Genomic DNA, 12,546 nt, shown 5'->3' on the forward strand with positions numbered 1-12,546 from the left:
ACAATACCTATGTGAAAAATCCATTTGCAAGCATAAACCCCAAACAAAGTAATCCGCTTTAAATCTCTATCAAACATACACAAACGAAACTTTTTTGCTAACTCCATTGTGCCTCCACTACCCCCTACATGAACCAAAATGCAATTTGTAGTGCTGCAATCAATGCTTTGCCATATAGGGTATGTCGCCTCTCAAATGAAAGTTGCCTGGCGGGCTGATGCCAGCTTGTCAAATCATTTTAGACGGAGGCACTTATGTGTTTACGTGTGGTCTAGAAGGACGAACACATAGGGTAACAAGATCGAAGATATTGGTTGATTACAACCCTACTTATAATTTAAAAAAAAATTGATCTTAAATATGTATCTATTTTTGGGTAAGAGGGCATTCAACCATTCTTGTCTTGGTACTCAAATATGGTATAAGCTCTGTTTTGACCGCTCATTGCTCAATATCTGGAAGTCGGAGCATAGATATGGCAATCTCGACTCCCTTTTCAATGAAGAAAGTAGGATAACACTACTAGGAAAAAGCCTAGTAGTAGCGCGGGTGCCTGCGCTACTAGTACGGCGCTACAGCTAACTAGCAGTAGTAGCGCGGTGCATCCCGCGCTACTAGTACGTGTGTTAGTAGTAGCGCGTGTCTGTGACCCGCGCTACTACTATTAATTTCAAAACCAAAAAAAATCTCGACCCCGTGCGTGCTGTCAATGGTGCCAATGGTTCAATCCAGCGGCGACAAGGGTCGCTGCAGGTCCGTACGGGCAGCGGAGACCAGATCTAGCGACGGTTGTTGTAGAGGGACCGAATCCAGTGCAGAGGAGAGCAAGACGATGGTGCGAGGGTCCTCCTCACGGCCAAGGCAGAGAGCTCCTCGTTGGCCATGTCGACGACCTGCGCAGGCATGGGCATGGGAGGTGAGTTAAATCAGAGGGACATGGAGAGCGAAAAAGAGAAACAAGGAAGAAAGGAATGAGATGGAGGGCGCACCGGGGCTCGTCGCCAGTGGTGAGGTGGTCCGACGTGGTGGCATGGAGATGCGGGGAAAACCGATGAGCTCGGGGACGCCGGCGCCGCGAGGTGGCCTCCCTCTTTTGGCACCTTGGAGGAGGAGGCACGCGACGCGAGGAGAACTCATTGGGCACCATGGAGGAGGAGGTGTGCAGCACCATGGGAGAGCCTATGGAGAGAGAGGGGAGAGTGAGGGAGAAAGGAGGGATTCGACCGAGGATATGGGGATTTCACCTACCTTGTACTTACTAGTAGCGAGGGGTATAAACCTGTGCTACTACTAAGTTGATACTAATAGCACGGTTTTATACCCCTCGCTACTACTATGGCATGTCCCCGGGGGGGGCACGGTAGAGACCACTTAGTAGTAGCGAGGGTTATAAACCCGCGCTACTACTATCAACTTAGTAGTAGTGGGGGGTAAAAACCCGCGCTACTAGTAAGTGGCAGTAGCGAGGGTTATAAACCCGCGCTCCTAGTAAGCATCTTCCTACAAGCTTTTCCCTAGTAGTGTAAGTAGGGAAGTTTCCAAAGCTCACCCATGGGAATTCATCGCCATTGTCGACCTAGGTGAGGAAGAGGTTGTAGAAACATTTTAGAGCAACTGAACTGGCATAGGCAACATGAGAGGCTTTTTGTGGCCGACATACCATCAAATGATCTCCATAACCAATTGTTCAACGTAATGCATCCTAAATTATCTCATATGTGAACATTTAGGATTTCTGGAAACCAATGCATACTTCTTGTTAGATGAATCTACTTGCGATATTAGACACAGTTCGAAGGTGGAAGCATGATTCCATGAGATAGAGGACAAAGTTCATAACAACATTGCTCAATTCTAACCATCGGTGGATCTTGAAGAGGTATCTATTTTTGAAAAGAATGTATTGAAATAATGGTGTGTCATGTTTCCGGCCAAACATGGTTGAATTTTGAGTGTTTGTATCTAAACGCTCTCTATGACAGACATGGTGGATAGACATTGGAGACTCCCCTCCCATGGCAATGAAGAAAGTACTATATATAGGGTATCACTCAAATTGTTGACTTAGGCAAGGATTGGTACTTTAAGAAATTCAAAAATGGCATCTAAACTAGAACATTAATGAAACTTCCCAATATAAGTGAACCATGATATGATATCATGTGCCCCTGCCTTTATTCGATGCAATGCTATCTGCCACCGCTCTTGGACAAACTGTTGGAGCCATGCTGAAGGCAACAAGTCGAGTACTTTTAGACAAACCTCCTCATGAGATTTGACATGTCCCAAATGTGGGAACATAGGGGCAAAATGATGGAAGGGAAAAGTTCATATCATTTATGTGTACATTCTTATAAAATAGTACATCTTAACAAGACATCCCTTTCTTGTGAATGATAGTAATATTGTCGATAACTCATGGTACCACACACACATGGTACCGCGCACACATGGGACACAATGAACATACTAGTACAAGACTAGGACGTTGTGTAGGCTTGCCCCGACGAGATCAAGCCAATGTTGACTTAGATGAGTACAAGATCATAGGAACATTTAGAAGTTACGGAACACGAGTAATTAACCATCATACCCTAGTAATATCTCGAGATATATGAACTTAAACATGTATGACATAATGTAATACATGCTTTTCTCTATGTACTGACACCTTGTTGACTCTCATGCATGAACCATTTGGGGGCCATGCTGATTGTAACACGACAAATACTTTTGGAGGAAGCTACTTGTGTTGGTAGAATGAGTCTCCAAGTGTGGATATATGGGTAACTAGATTAAGGTTCAAAGTTCATATTATCACATTAGTGTACTCCAACTAAAGGTGTATCCTTAAGAGATATCTATTTTAGGCGAGAATGTACTAGACTTCTGTACCTTATCATACCATCCAAAATATGATAGAAAATATGTGTGTTTTGAAATGATGGGCCCATGCTGAATAAAATATGTTGAATCATTTGAAACTAAAATTTATGTGTATACAAATGGTCTAAAAGTGGAATCATATGGGCTACAAGACTTTGGGAGGAGTATTCATAACAATGGTACATCTATGAATCCAAGACAGATCTTCAAGAGATATCTGATTTAGGTATTCAAAATGGTACATCATGGCACCACCCAAAGGTAGTAGAAAACTCATGTTAACTGTTAACAAACTAATAGTTTCCCAACAAAAGTATAGAGAGTCAAACTCAACACGTCTGCCACTATATAGAATTTCCCATGTCCCTTCATATACTCCTTATGTGTGTGAGCCGAACTCAACAGTACCACTATAGAATCAATTACCGCCTTTGAGGTGTGCTCATGGAGCTAGACCTTCCCAATCTTGCCTAGGCTCCGCCGTGGCATGGTTCATTGCTTCTCACACATGAACTTGTTCTACTCATGATACTAATGGGCATGGGTCCAGGTGGAAGAAACCCCAACACCAAGCATTGACATTGGTCTTTGTTCTCACCGATCTAGTAATATTGGGGTCGAGTGGCGGTGCCGCACTGTGTCGTCGTGTTCAAATTTATTGTTCTGATATTTCCTTCAAGAACTTCTTTGTGTTGTTGTGAAAGCTCAAGACTATTCAAAGGTGGTTCATTGCATCTTGATGAGTTCTTGTTCTAGGTGTGGTCTCTTGCATCCTTTGATCTTCAATCTGCGATGATACATGTGAAGCACTTCCCTGCACCGCATGTGACGGTTCTTGTGGTGGTGGCTGCCATGTTCATCGTCTAGGAAATGTTTTGGCATGTACAACCTCAGCCCTCGTTAATTTTATCCATTTGTAAAGTTGTAACATTTGCATGCTTTTATTATGAGACTTTTTACCATACCCCCTAGGAGGTGTGTACACTATTATCCCATCGTTGATTTATTAGGGCAATATAGAACTTCCCTATTTTTCGTAGCAAACAAACTTCTTTGTTTGCAAGGGCTTAGTTGGCAAAAATTTAGCCTATATTGTACGTGCACAGACAAAACCTCAATCTCCTCTTTTCATCCTCCTCATGCTGGTTTGATCAATTGAATTAGCTTCTATTGTGCTCGTCTAGCCACCATTCCCTTGCAATGTTGCACATATATTGTCCAGTCAACATCATAGGCTAACACATCCCTGACCTCGCAACCGCGTTGAAAGTTCATGACCTTGTTATTGATCAGGGGTTCAATTATCCAAGCCCTAGATGTATTATCACAATGTAGATAATATGTGGCATTAAAAATTTCTTCCAGGTGACAACTGCCACAACTACCAAGCCATCACTGAATTTCAAGCATGCACTAATATACAACTAAAATTCTGAATTTGAATGAACATAAACAATCTACCAAGGGGAACACTAAATTTTCCAATGTGTAATTTCTCCAGTAATTCGATCCTATGCTTAATAAAAAGTCAATGGATGAATCGGCATCATGATCCTAGACATCGTCATTGAGCTTGTCTCTTGTTATGTTGATGCAGGTGTAGCCGGCCCATTATAGCAGCCACTTAGCCACTCCACAGAAGTCTCCACCAAAGACGGCATTGGGCACCAAGAGTGGTGACAAAAGTGTGAACCACATCATGGCGGTCACGACTCCCTTGGCACATGTCACCTATGTCGTCCCCATGTGTGATTACGGGGATGAGATACTTCTGTGTTGCCTCCTCCTTGATGACGGGGAGCTCCTCATCCACGAAAAAGAGGCAGCACGCTATCAAAACCTAAGAATAAGTAGAATGGGTGTGTAACCTCGATTAGTTAGCCAGCCAAAAACTAGGATCTTCCCAAACTGCCCACAAATTACTTATACTACTTGCCATGAACAAACAGTGCTATCTCTACTTCTAACCGAATTCTACCAATATACATGGCATTGGGAATTTTGATCTCCATGATTGAATGACATATATTCAGTATAGGGTACCATAAAAGAGCACTATATTGTAAGGTCACAACCTATGTATCCTGACTAGTGACCTCCTGGAAGAGATGTCAAGGGTCTGGTATTGTAATGCCCTTGAAGTAATATACTCATATTGAGATCCTTTATCCCCTGCGATCTTCTTGAAAATCCGAACTCTTGTGGCTTGCAAGAAGAGATGACTAACACATATCATTAGACATTCCTTATTGGAGAATTAGAGTAGTTCATAAAAATAATTGAACTTTTAATCTAACAGAAGATATTCAATATGAGTTTTATTTGAAATGTCGCAAGGGGGAAAGCCATATGCTACAGTGGAAATGTTGTGGCGGTGGTGGAGATGGGCAGTCGCTAATGATGGAAGAACCAAAGGAAGAATTTACATTTACAAGGGCGTAGCTGCACTAGATCATGGGGGGGCGATGGTGTCCACAACATGCATCACCATGCTTAGCTAATACACTGCATGTTCCATGAACGAGGCATCAGAGGGGCACATGATACGGCGGTTCGACACCCTAGATGAGAGTGACATCTTCCCCACTCATCATGCAGGCTACCAATCTCGATGTGCATATGACCATAGAGAGACTAGGTAGTAGGTGGTCATTAATGAACAAGAGGATGACATCGACAAAATTACCCTTTCCGGTCTAGGAAAGAGGTGTGCCACAACACCTAGTGAGCAATTTTGTCTAGACAAGCAATGAGACGGATGAGATCGATGATCCTAAGCTTGTGGGTGTAGAGCAGAGGCCCTAGTACTGTTGCCGGAAGCTGGACACTAGACAACCAAACACCGAGGCCATTTGTTCGGCAATCTCCGATGCGACGTTGAGAGGAATGAACATGCACCTGGAAAATTTGAGGGTGAGGCTAGTGATTGTCGTGAGGGTGTCTTCCACATATAGCAAGATTGTACTAGACAATAAGGGGATGAGGGGGGTGTTTGGCAGCCACCGTAGTCACCAATGGCGAGGATGAGGCGCTGGTGAACATATGCAACTAGGATGAAGAGGTAGGGGACAAGGGATCCCTTGACGGAGCCCTTTTTGATAAGCGATCCAATTGCCAAGGACAGCATTGAGGATAACTACAGACCGACTCGACGTGTCGAGGTCCTAAACCCACCTTAGCAAGCAGGAAGGGAAACCACTGGTATCACCCAAGAGATGTAATCTAATGCTTTTTGAAGTGAAGCTTGAGCACCACCGCTGGCACACTGTACTAATGGAAGCATTGCATGAGCTCCACGGCAACGATGGATTTTTCAGAGATTCATCACCCGCGCAAAAAGCATGTCTCCTCACACTAAGATTGGTGAGAAGTGACCCTAGGTCTGCTTGAGTAAAATCGTACAATACCCATCATGGCTTGGAGTAGTCCCAAGCTTCCTTCCAAAGAAAACTGCCTTCAGCTCAGAGGCAGAGAGCGGATACACGAGCAACACTGCCTGGAAGGCATCTAAGATTGTTTGTTTGTGTGTGTGTGTGTGTGCGCGCGCGCGCGCCATGAAGAGCTGAAGGATGCCATGCACCGACATCTTCATGTCGGGAAGTGGATGGTAGAAGTCATGAAGGGTGCATTTCATGTCTCGACGGGTGAGGTGCTTAACCCCATTGCGATTGAGGCATGCAATCTGCTTGTTGTAGAATCGGGTTGATGCACGGGCATGGAAGAAGTTTGATTTCCCACCTTCGAGTTTGTAAAAGAACATCTTGCTCCTATACCACCAAAAATCCACACAGCGATGTTCATGGGGGGCCAGGGAGTGTTGCATGAGGGAGAGCGCACGTAGAATTTAGGGTTAGGGAGACCATGTTTCTCCTTCAGACGATCGAGGAAAAGGGTCGTGATGTGGCAATTATTGACGATGACATTGGTTATTTGAGCTGCTTTGAAAACTTGAGCCCACTCTGGATCCTCTTCAAATGCAACACAACACAATTGGTCGACTGCAGGTCAGGGGCGTTGCCGTAGTGGCAGCGTCGGCAACCACATTGAAAACAAGGCAACTAACCCATTTCCACTAAACCGGATGACAGTAGCATATGGAACCGTCGTAGTAGTGATGTGGATGATAGGGATGTGCCCGAAAGCATGACAGTGGATGGAGGTGACGGCAGAGTCCGGCATGATCGAGCACCAATCGTTGTTCAAAAGGAATGTATCCATCTTGACGAGCGGGGCGGCAGTGGGGTTCATGATTTCATCAAGTGTAGAGACAGTCGAGGAGAGGTAGCTCGACTAAAGCAGCGACATTGATGTAGTCATTGGAGAGGAGGGCGTTGGTGGGCGTTGAAGTTATCATTTTTCTGCACTTCAGGGTCACAGACAAAGTTAAAATCGCCCACCAGGGCCCACGGCTACCGATGGTGTTTCCCATTGCGGCTATATTATCTAAATATACTACTCTCTCTTGTGCATTGCATGGGCCATATGCATTGGTGATGGGGAAATAGACCCAACATGTGGGGCTGGAAAAAACCGCCGAGATGAACCTCGGCCTTTATAGTTGATAAAACAAGGTCGGATGCCCGCATCCCAGGTGGCGCCGGCGCTAGCGTGGTCTGGCCCACAACAAAACCAGGTACCATGTGTTCTCCCACCACAGCTCAGTTGGCATGGCGTGGCGTGGCGGTAGAGAAAAAGAAGCAGTATCCAGGTCAGAGGAGGTTGGGAGCGGGGGTTGTACGGGGACACGAGGATGGAAAAGCCAGGCATGTTTGGGAAAACACGAAGGCCAGAAGCTTGCAAGTCTCCCTCTCGTGATCAGAGCAACGACCATGAATCCAGAAAATGGGGTCTCGGCAATCTTTGACACGGTGGCGCATGGAGAGGGAGCAGCCCAAGAGTCTAGAGAGCTCCGCGTGGTGATAGGCTTTGGGAGAGGAGTGGGGACCTTGAGTGGGGATAGATGGTCGGGGAAGGGAAGAGGCAATCTATGCATAGGTGCGGGTGAGGTTTTATTTATATAGTGGAGGTAACAAACATGTTGACCAAGGTTGGTCCAGGAGCATGCGGTGCACAGGAGGAGGCGCGCGGTGGCATGTGGTGGGGTGTATGACTCACATGGACCAGGGGTAGGGGCTAGGAATGTGAGGGGAGCAAGCACATTAGTGTAGACAAGACGAGACGGGGCAGGTCATGGTAGTTGTCTCTCCTGGTCACCACAATACTCGAGTGTTGGTGGGTCCCAGACATCAGGGGCAGCCAAAGCAGCACTGCAGCCGATGCCAAGTAACTACCCAACTGCCACACGCCCAGGAGCAAACGGTCCACTCCCGGAAGTGGAGCCCAATCCCTATGGCACTGGTGTAGTTTGAACAGGGGATGCACAATGCTGAAGGATGAGTGGAAGCGGTGGAGGATATGACCATGGCGTAGATCGTCGTGGGAGAGAATGAATCTGTCGGCGTGAGGGTGACACCATCTATTTGAAACACAAATCAACCACAAGAAGTCGTGAAAATCGGTGTGAGGTAAGACAATCCAGAATGTCAGTGCACTGACGAGCAGCATGAGGTTGCGGTGGTCAAAGTAAGGGAAGGGAAAGGGCTCAACTGGGACAACAAAAACAGAGTGGCCAACGAAGGAGAGCAGATGCTCCCGAACGAAGCCCTGGAAGGCAGGTGCCGACCGGGCCGGTGAACACAAGTTGTCGGTCAAACGACTAGAAATGGACAACCAAGGAGGGCAGGAATGTGTGGTGAACCCGACACGAGTGGACTGGGGGATGTGGCGAGGGACCAAGGGGCAAGGGGAGCGCTCAGAGAGCCCATGCGACGGGAGTGGAAGGGGGAGGGGGCGACGGGGTGTCGCAACCCAAATCAGTAGAGCTACCTAAACAGAACAATCCACTCCAATACACATATGTCATCGATTCAATATGAGTTACCACGCTACCGCATACTAATGAAATAATTATGGTCATCCAACCAAGCCCGAATATATTCGGACCTACAATCATGTGTACTACTAATATGCATCACATGCACAGAGGCTGACTTGTATATACAACTTGCAGAAAAGAGAATACTCTCGAGCTACTCGTGATCCCATCAGCTGGTCCCTATCCCAAGAGAGACCACTCGGATCTCAGCAAGTTTGGCCACATATGTCTATCTAGTAGTACTACACTAGTAAAACATGTAGTGAGAACCCAATTATTAAGAATAAACTATGTAGTATGATGCATTTATTAACAACAAAACAACTAAGCATGAAGAAAAAAAAAGTGATCCACAGATAGGTATCATGTAGTTGACCATTTATGCATTTCACGCACCTTCTGTTGTCTTTAACTGGGTGACCGCATTGACGAACAATTCGTGCATCTCTCGAGTCCACTCGACCTTGTTCTTCTTTGTGGTCCCTAGCTGCAGGCCGCCCTCGGAGCTCCCCTTGCCCTTGTTGGAATCGTTCACTCCTTGCCCTCTCTTCCTTGGCGTGTCATCCAGATGAACGCCCTGACTGTGGCGAGGGTCAGCGTTTGCCATGGCGGCGGCGGCGGCGGCATTGCGCCTCCATCGCACGACGTGCTGCCAGATGAAGTATATCTGCGCGTCGCGTAGGGGCTTCTCCAGCAAGTAGCAAGCGCCCCCCTCATTCCCCCTTCTTCTCGTCTCCATGCTCTCGTCGCCGGAGAACACTGCACAAAAACACGCACGCACATCTATCAGATCCATACCTACAAACAAGAAAGAACATGGAGATACGAGGGCTCACCGAGGACGACTGGGAAACGTTTCCCGAGACGCTTGAGGAGGCCCAAGCCGTCCATCCCTCGCCCCCGGGTCTGCACGACCGTCATGATGAAGTCGGTCCCGTCCGGGTTCTTCTCCACCTCTCTCACCGCTTCTGCCGGCGATGGTTTGGCCGTCACTGCGCGAACCAACACACGATCGAGGTGGCCGTCGGTCAGGAACGAAGACCAAACTGCGGCCAAGAGATGCAAGATGGACGGAGCGGACCAGACGACGTACCTTCGTAGCCGCCGCGCCGAAGCATCTGCGTCAAGGTATGGAGGCAGACGGGATCGTCGTCCACGGCAAGGACCTTCAGCCCCTCCGTCCCCATCAATTCGTCCGTGGCCATGTCCTGGTCGCCGTTCGCCATTGCCGCCGCGCGCGCGCGTGCGTCAAACTCTTCCCCGTCAGCGCGGAGCGTGCTGTGGCCTAGAGAGTGAGGAGCGTTGTGAGAGTTCTGAGCGTGCTCTCGCCTAGGGAAGTAGAGAGTTGAGAGCGTGGTGAGAGACGAGGGCGCCCAAATAAGCAGACACGTGTATGCTCTACAGCAGCACCAGCATGAAGAGACAAAACCTTACAGCAGCACCATGAATGCTAGTAGCTAGCATGCACACCCGTCCGTTACAGTCAAACGCGTAAAGCATGCACCCAACTATCTATATTGGTATAATTACTACTACATAATTAAAACAAAAGCAAAAAAGGGCACGCGGTGCATCCACAAACGCTAAAATATGTACACTATTAATCTTTTTTATAAAATCAGCCAAGATTTTCAAGAGATACAAAACCTACATTAACCATGGTCCAGACACGTGCCTCCAAGAAATGCTTCGGCATACCCCTGCACAAAAATAAAAAAAATAAAGGCGAGTTTGTATTCCTTTCTTCCAAAGTGTGTCGCATCTCCAATCAAACCGGTGCCATGCCAGAGGAGAAGACCACTGGGAATCCTTCGAGCGGGAGAAGTCTGGTGTGTGTGCTACAGGACCACGTTTCGTGATCGAGATTGCACGAAGCATGTCCGGTATTGCCCATGATAGATGCCCCTAGAGGAAGTCTAGAACCAGTGATGTGGGTGGGAAACAATGAGACAAAAACTTTATCTTCGAGATGGAAGCACTTTAAGCGTAAAGCACCCAACCGTCTGTACTAGTATTATTATTACATTATTATAAAACAAAAGCAAAAGAAGCCACGTGGTGCATCTACATATACTACAATATATACACTATTAAATAATTGTATTAATCAGCCAAGATTAAAAAGATAGGAAATTCCTCACTATACCCACAAAAAATTGAAAAAATCAAGATTGTATTGTTCCGTCCTTTCTTCCAGAATGTCCCGCAACTCCAATCAAACCAGTGCCGTGTGAGAGGAGAAGACCACGGGAAATCCTTCAAGCGGGAGAAGTCTGATGTGTTCGTTATCAAGACCGCATGAAGCATGTCCGGTCTTGCGGATCATACCCCTAGAGGCAGGAACCAGTGATGCGGACAGGAAACAATGAGAAAAAAAAAACATATCTTCAGGATAGAAGCACTTTTACACTATTAGGAGAAAGATTATAGGTAGAACCTTAGCAGTAGTGCGGGGTAGAGACCAGGCGCTACTGGTATGTAGCAGCAGCACGGGTCAGAAACCGACGCTACAGGTACACTGATAGCAGTAGCGCAAGCTTTCTTTCAGCCGTTGCTGCTAGGTGGGGCCTACCATGTCCCCCAGGCTAGGCTACAGTAGTAGTGCCGGCCCACAAATACGTGCTACTACTAAGGAAGTAGCAGTAGCTTTGTCTTCCATGCTGGCACTGCTACTGTTTATACACGGGGCTGGCTCCCAGCCACCGTCTAGCAGTAGCGCTGGTTCCAGGACCGCGGTACAGGTAGTGTGCGTAGTAGCAGCGTTGTTCCCTTACCCTTGCTACTACTATGGGCACCTTATCCACCCCGTCGTTTCCTCTCTCCCTCACTCTCCCCCTCACACTCTCGCTCTCTCTGCCACCACTGCCACCCGCCGCAGCTGTCGCCACCAAGGTATCTGTGTTCCTCCCTCCTCCTTCGGCCGCCTTCCTCCCTCCTCCCACTGTCTCTCTCTGTATAGAATTTTTTAGTGACAAAATAGGTATATAAACTTTTAGTAATAAAAATTAGGTAGAATTTGATTGTAGAATGTAGGTATTTTAAATAAAGTAGAACATATAACTTATATGAATAGAATATAGGTATTTTGAATAGAATAAAATACAAAATATAGGTAGAATGGAGGTTTTTTTTAATAGAATGGATAGGTAGAATTTTGTTGCAGAATGTAGATAGAAATTTTTAGTAATAGAAAATTTTGGTAAAAAAATTAGTAATAGAAAGTTTTAGGTATAGAACATTTTCAATTATAGAAATGTATTGGAATGCTATATGACAAATTTTTAGGTATCAAATTTAGTAATAGGAATTTTTCGTAAGAAAATTTAGGTATAGAATTTTTTAGTAATTTTCTTTTTCAATGTAGATATGTATTAGAAAATTTAATTATTTTTATGTCTTTCTAACTTTGTCATCAAAGAATGCTATACGAGATTTGATGATCTAAATTTTTCACTCGGTGTAATATGCAGGCTTAATAGTGTCGCGTCTTCCTGGAATGATCGTCGTCCGAGCTTCCTCTACTTCCTCTACACATGAGTCGGTGGGCTAAATGTCCACCTCCTCCTTTCTCTACTCCTCAGTGTTGAATAGAGTAGAACTAGGGTACACTAGTGGAAAAACGGCTAGCCACAATTTTCATTGGTGGCGCGCCATTTTCCATCAATGCCAGCACTATTTTTTTCAAATAGTGTTGGTGTAGGCCAAATCAGTACGTCAGCTTTACA

At 46.1% G+C, this 12,546-nt stretch overlaps 1 protein-coding gene across 1 annotated transcript in view; it reads right to left on the bottom strand.

The window, feature by feature from the left end:
* The window catches only part of LOC123138610 (two-component response regulator ORR27-like), a 12,081-nt gene extending 1,971 nt beyond the window's left edge, over nucleotides 1–10,110 (bottom strand). The window contains exons 1-3 of the mRNA XM_044558565.1: nucleotides 9,915–10,110; nucleotides 9,658–9,813; nucleotides 9,218–9,580 (exon numbers count right to left, since the gene is read on the bottom strand). Coding sequence (XP_044414500.1) covers nucleotides 9,218–9,580; nucleotides 9,658–9,813; nucleotides 9,915–10,047 — 652 coding nt within the window. The 5' untranslated portion in view covers nucleotides 10,048–10,110. The remainder of the gene's footprint in view (nucleotides 1–9,217; nucleotides 9,581–9,657; nucleotides 9,814–9,914) is intronic.
* Between the last annotated feature and the right edge of the window lie 2,436 nt (nucleotides 10,111–12,546).

This window comes from Triticum aestivum, chromosome 6B (assembly GCF_018294505.1).
Source record: "Triticum aestivum cultivar Chinese Spring chromosome 6B, IWGSC CS RefSeq v2.1, whole genome shotgun sequence".
Lineage (NCBI taxonomy): Eukaryota > Viridiplantae > Streptophyta > Magnoliopsida > Poales > Poaceae > Triticum > Triticum aestivum.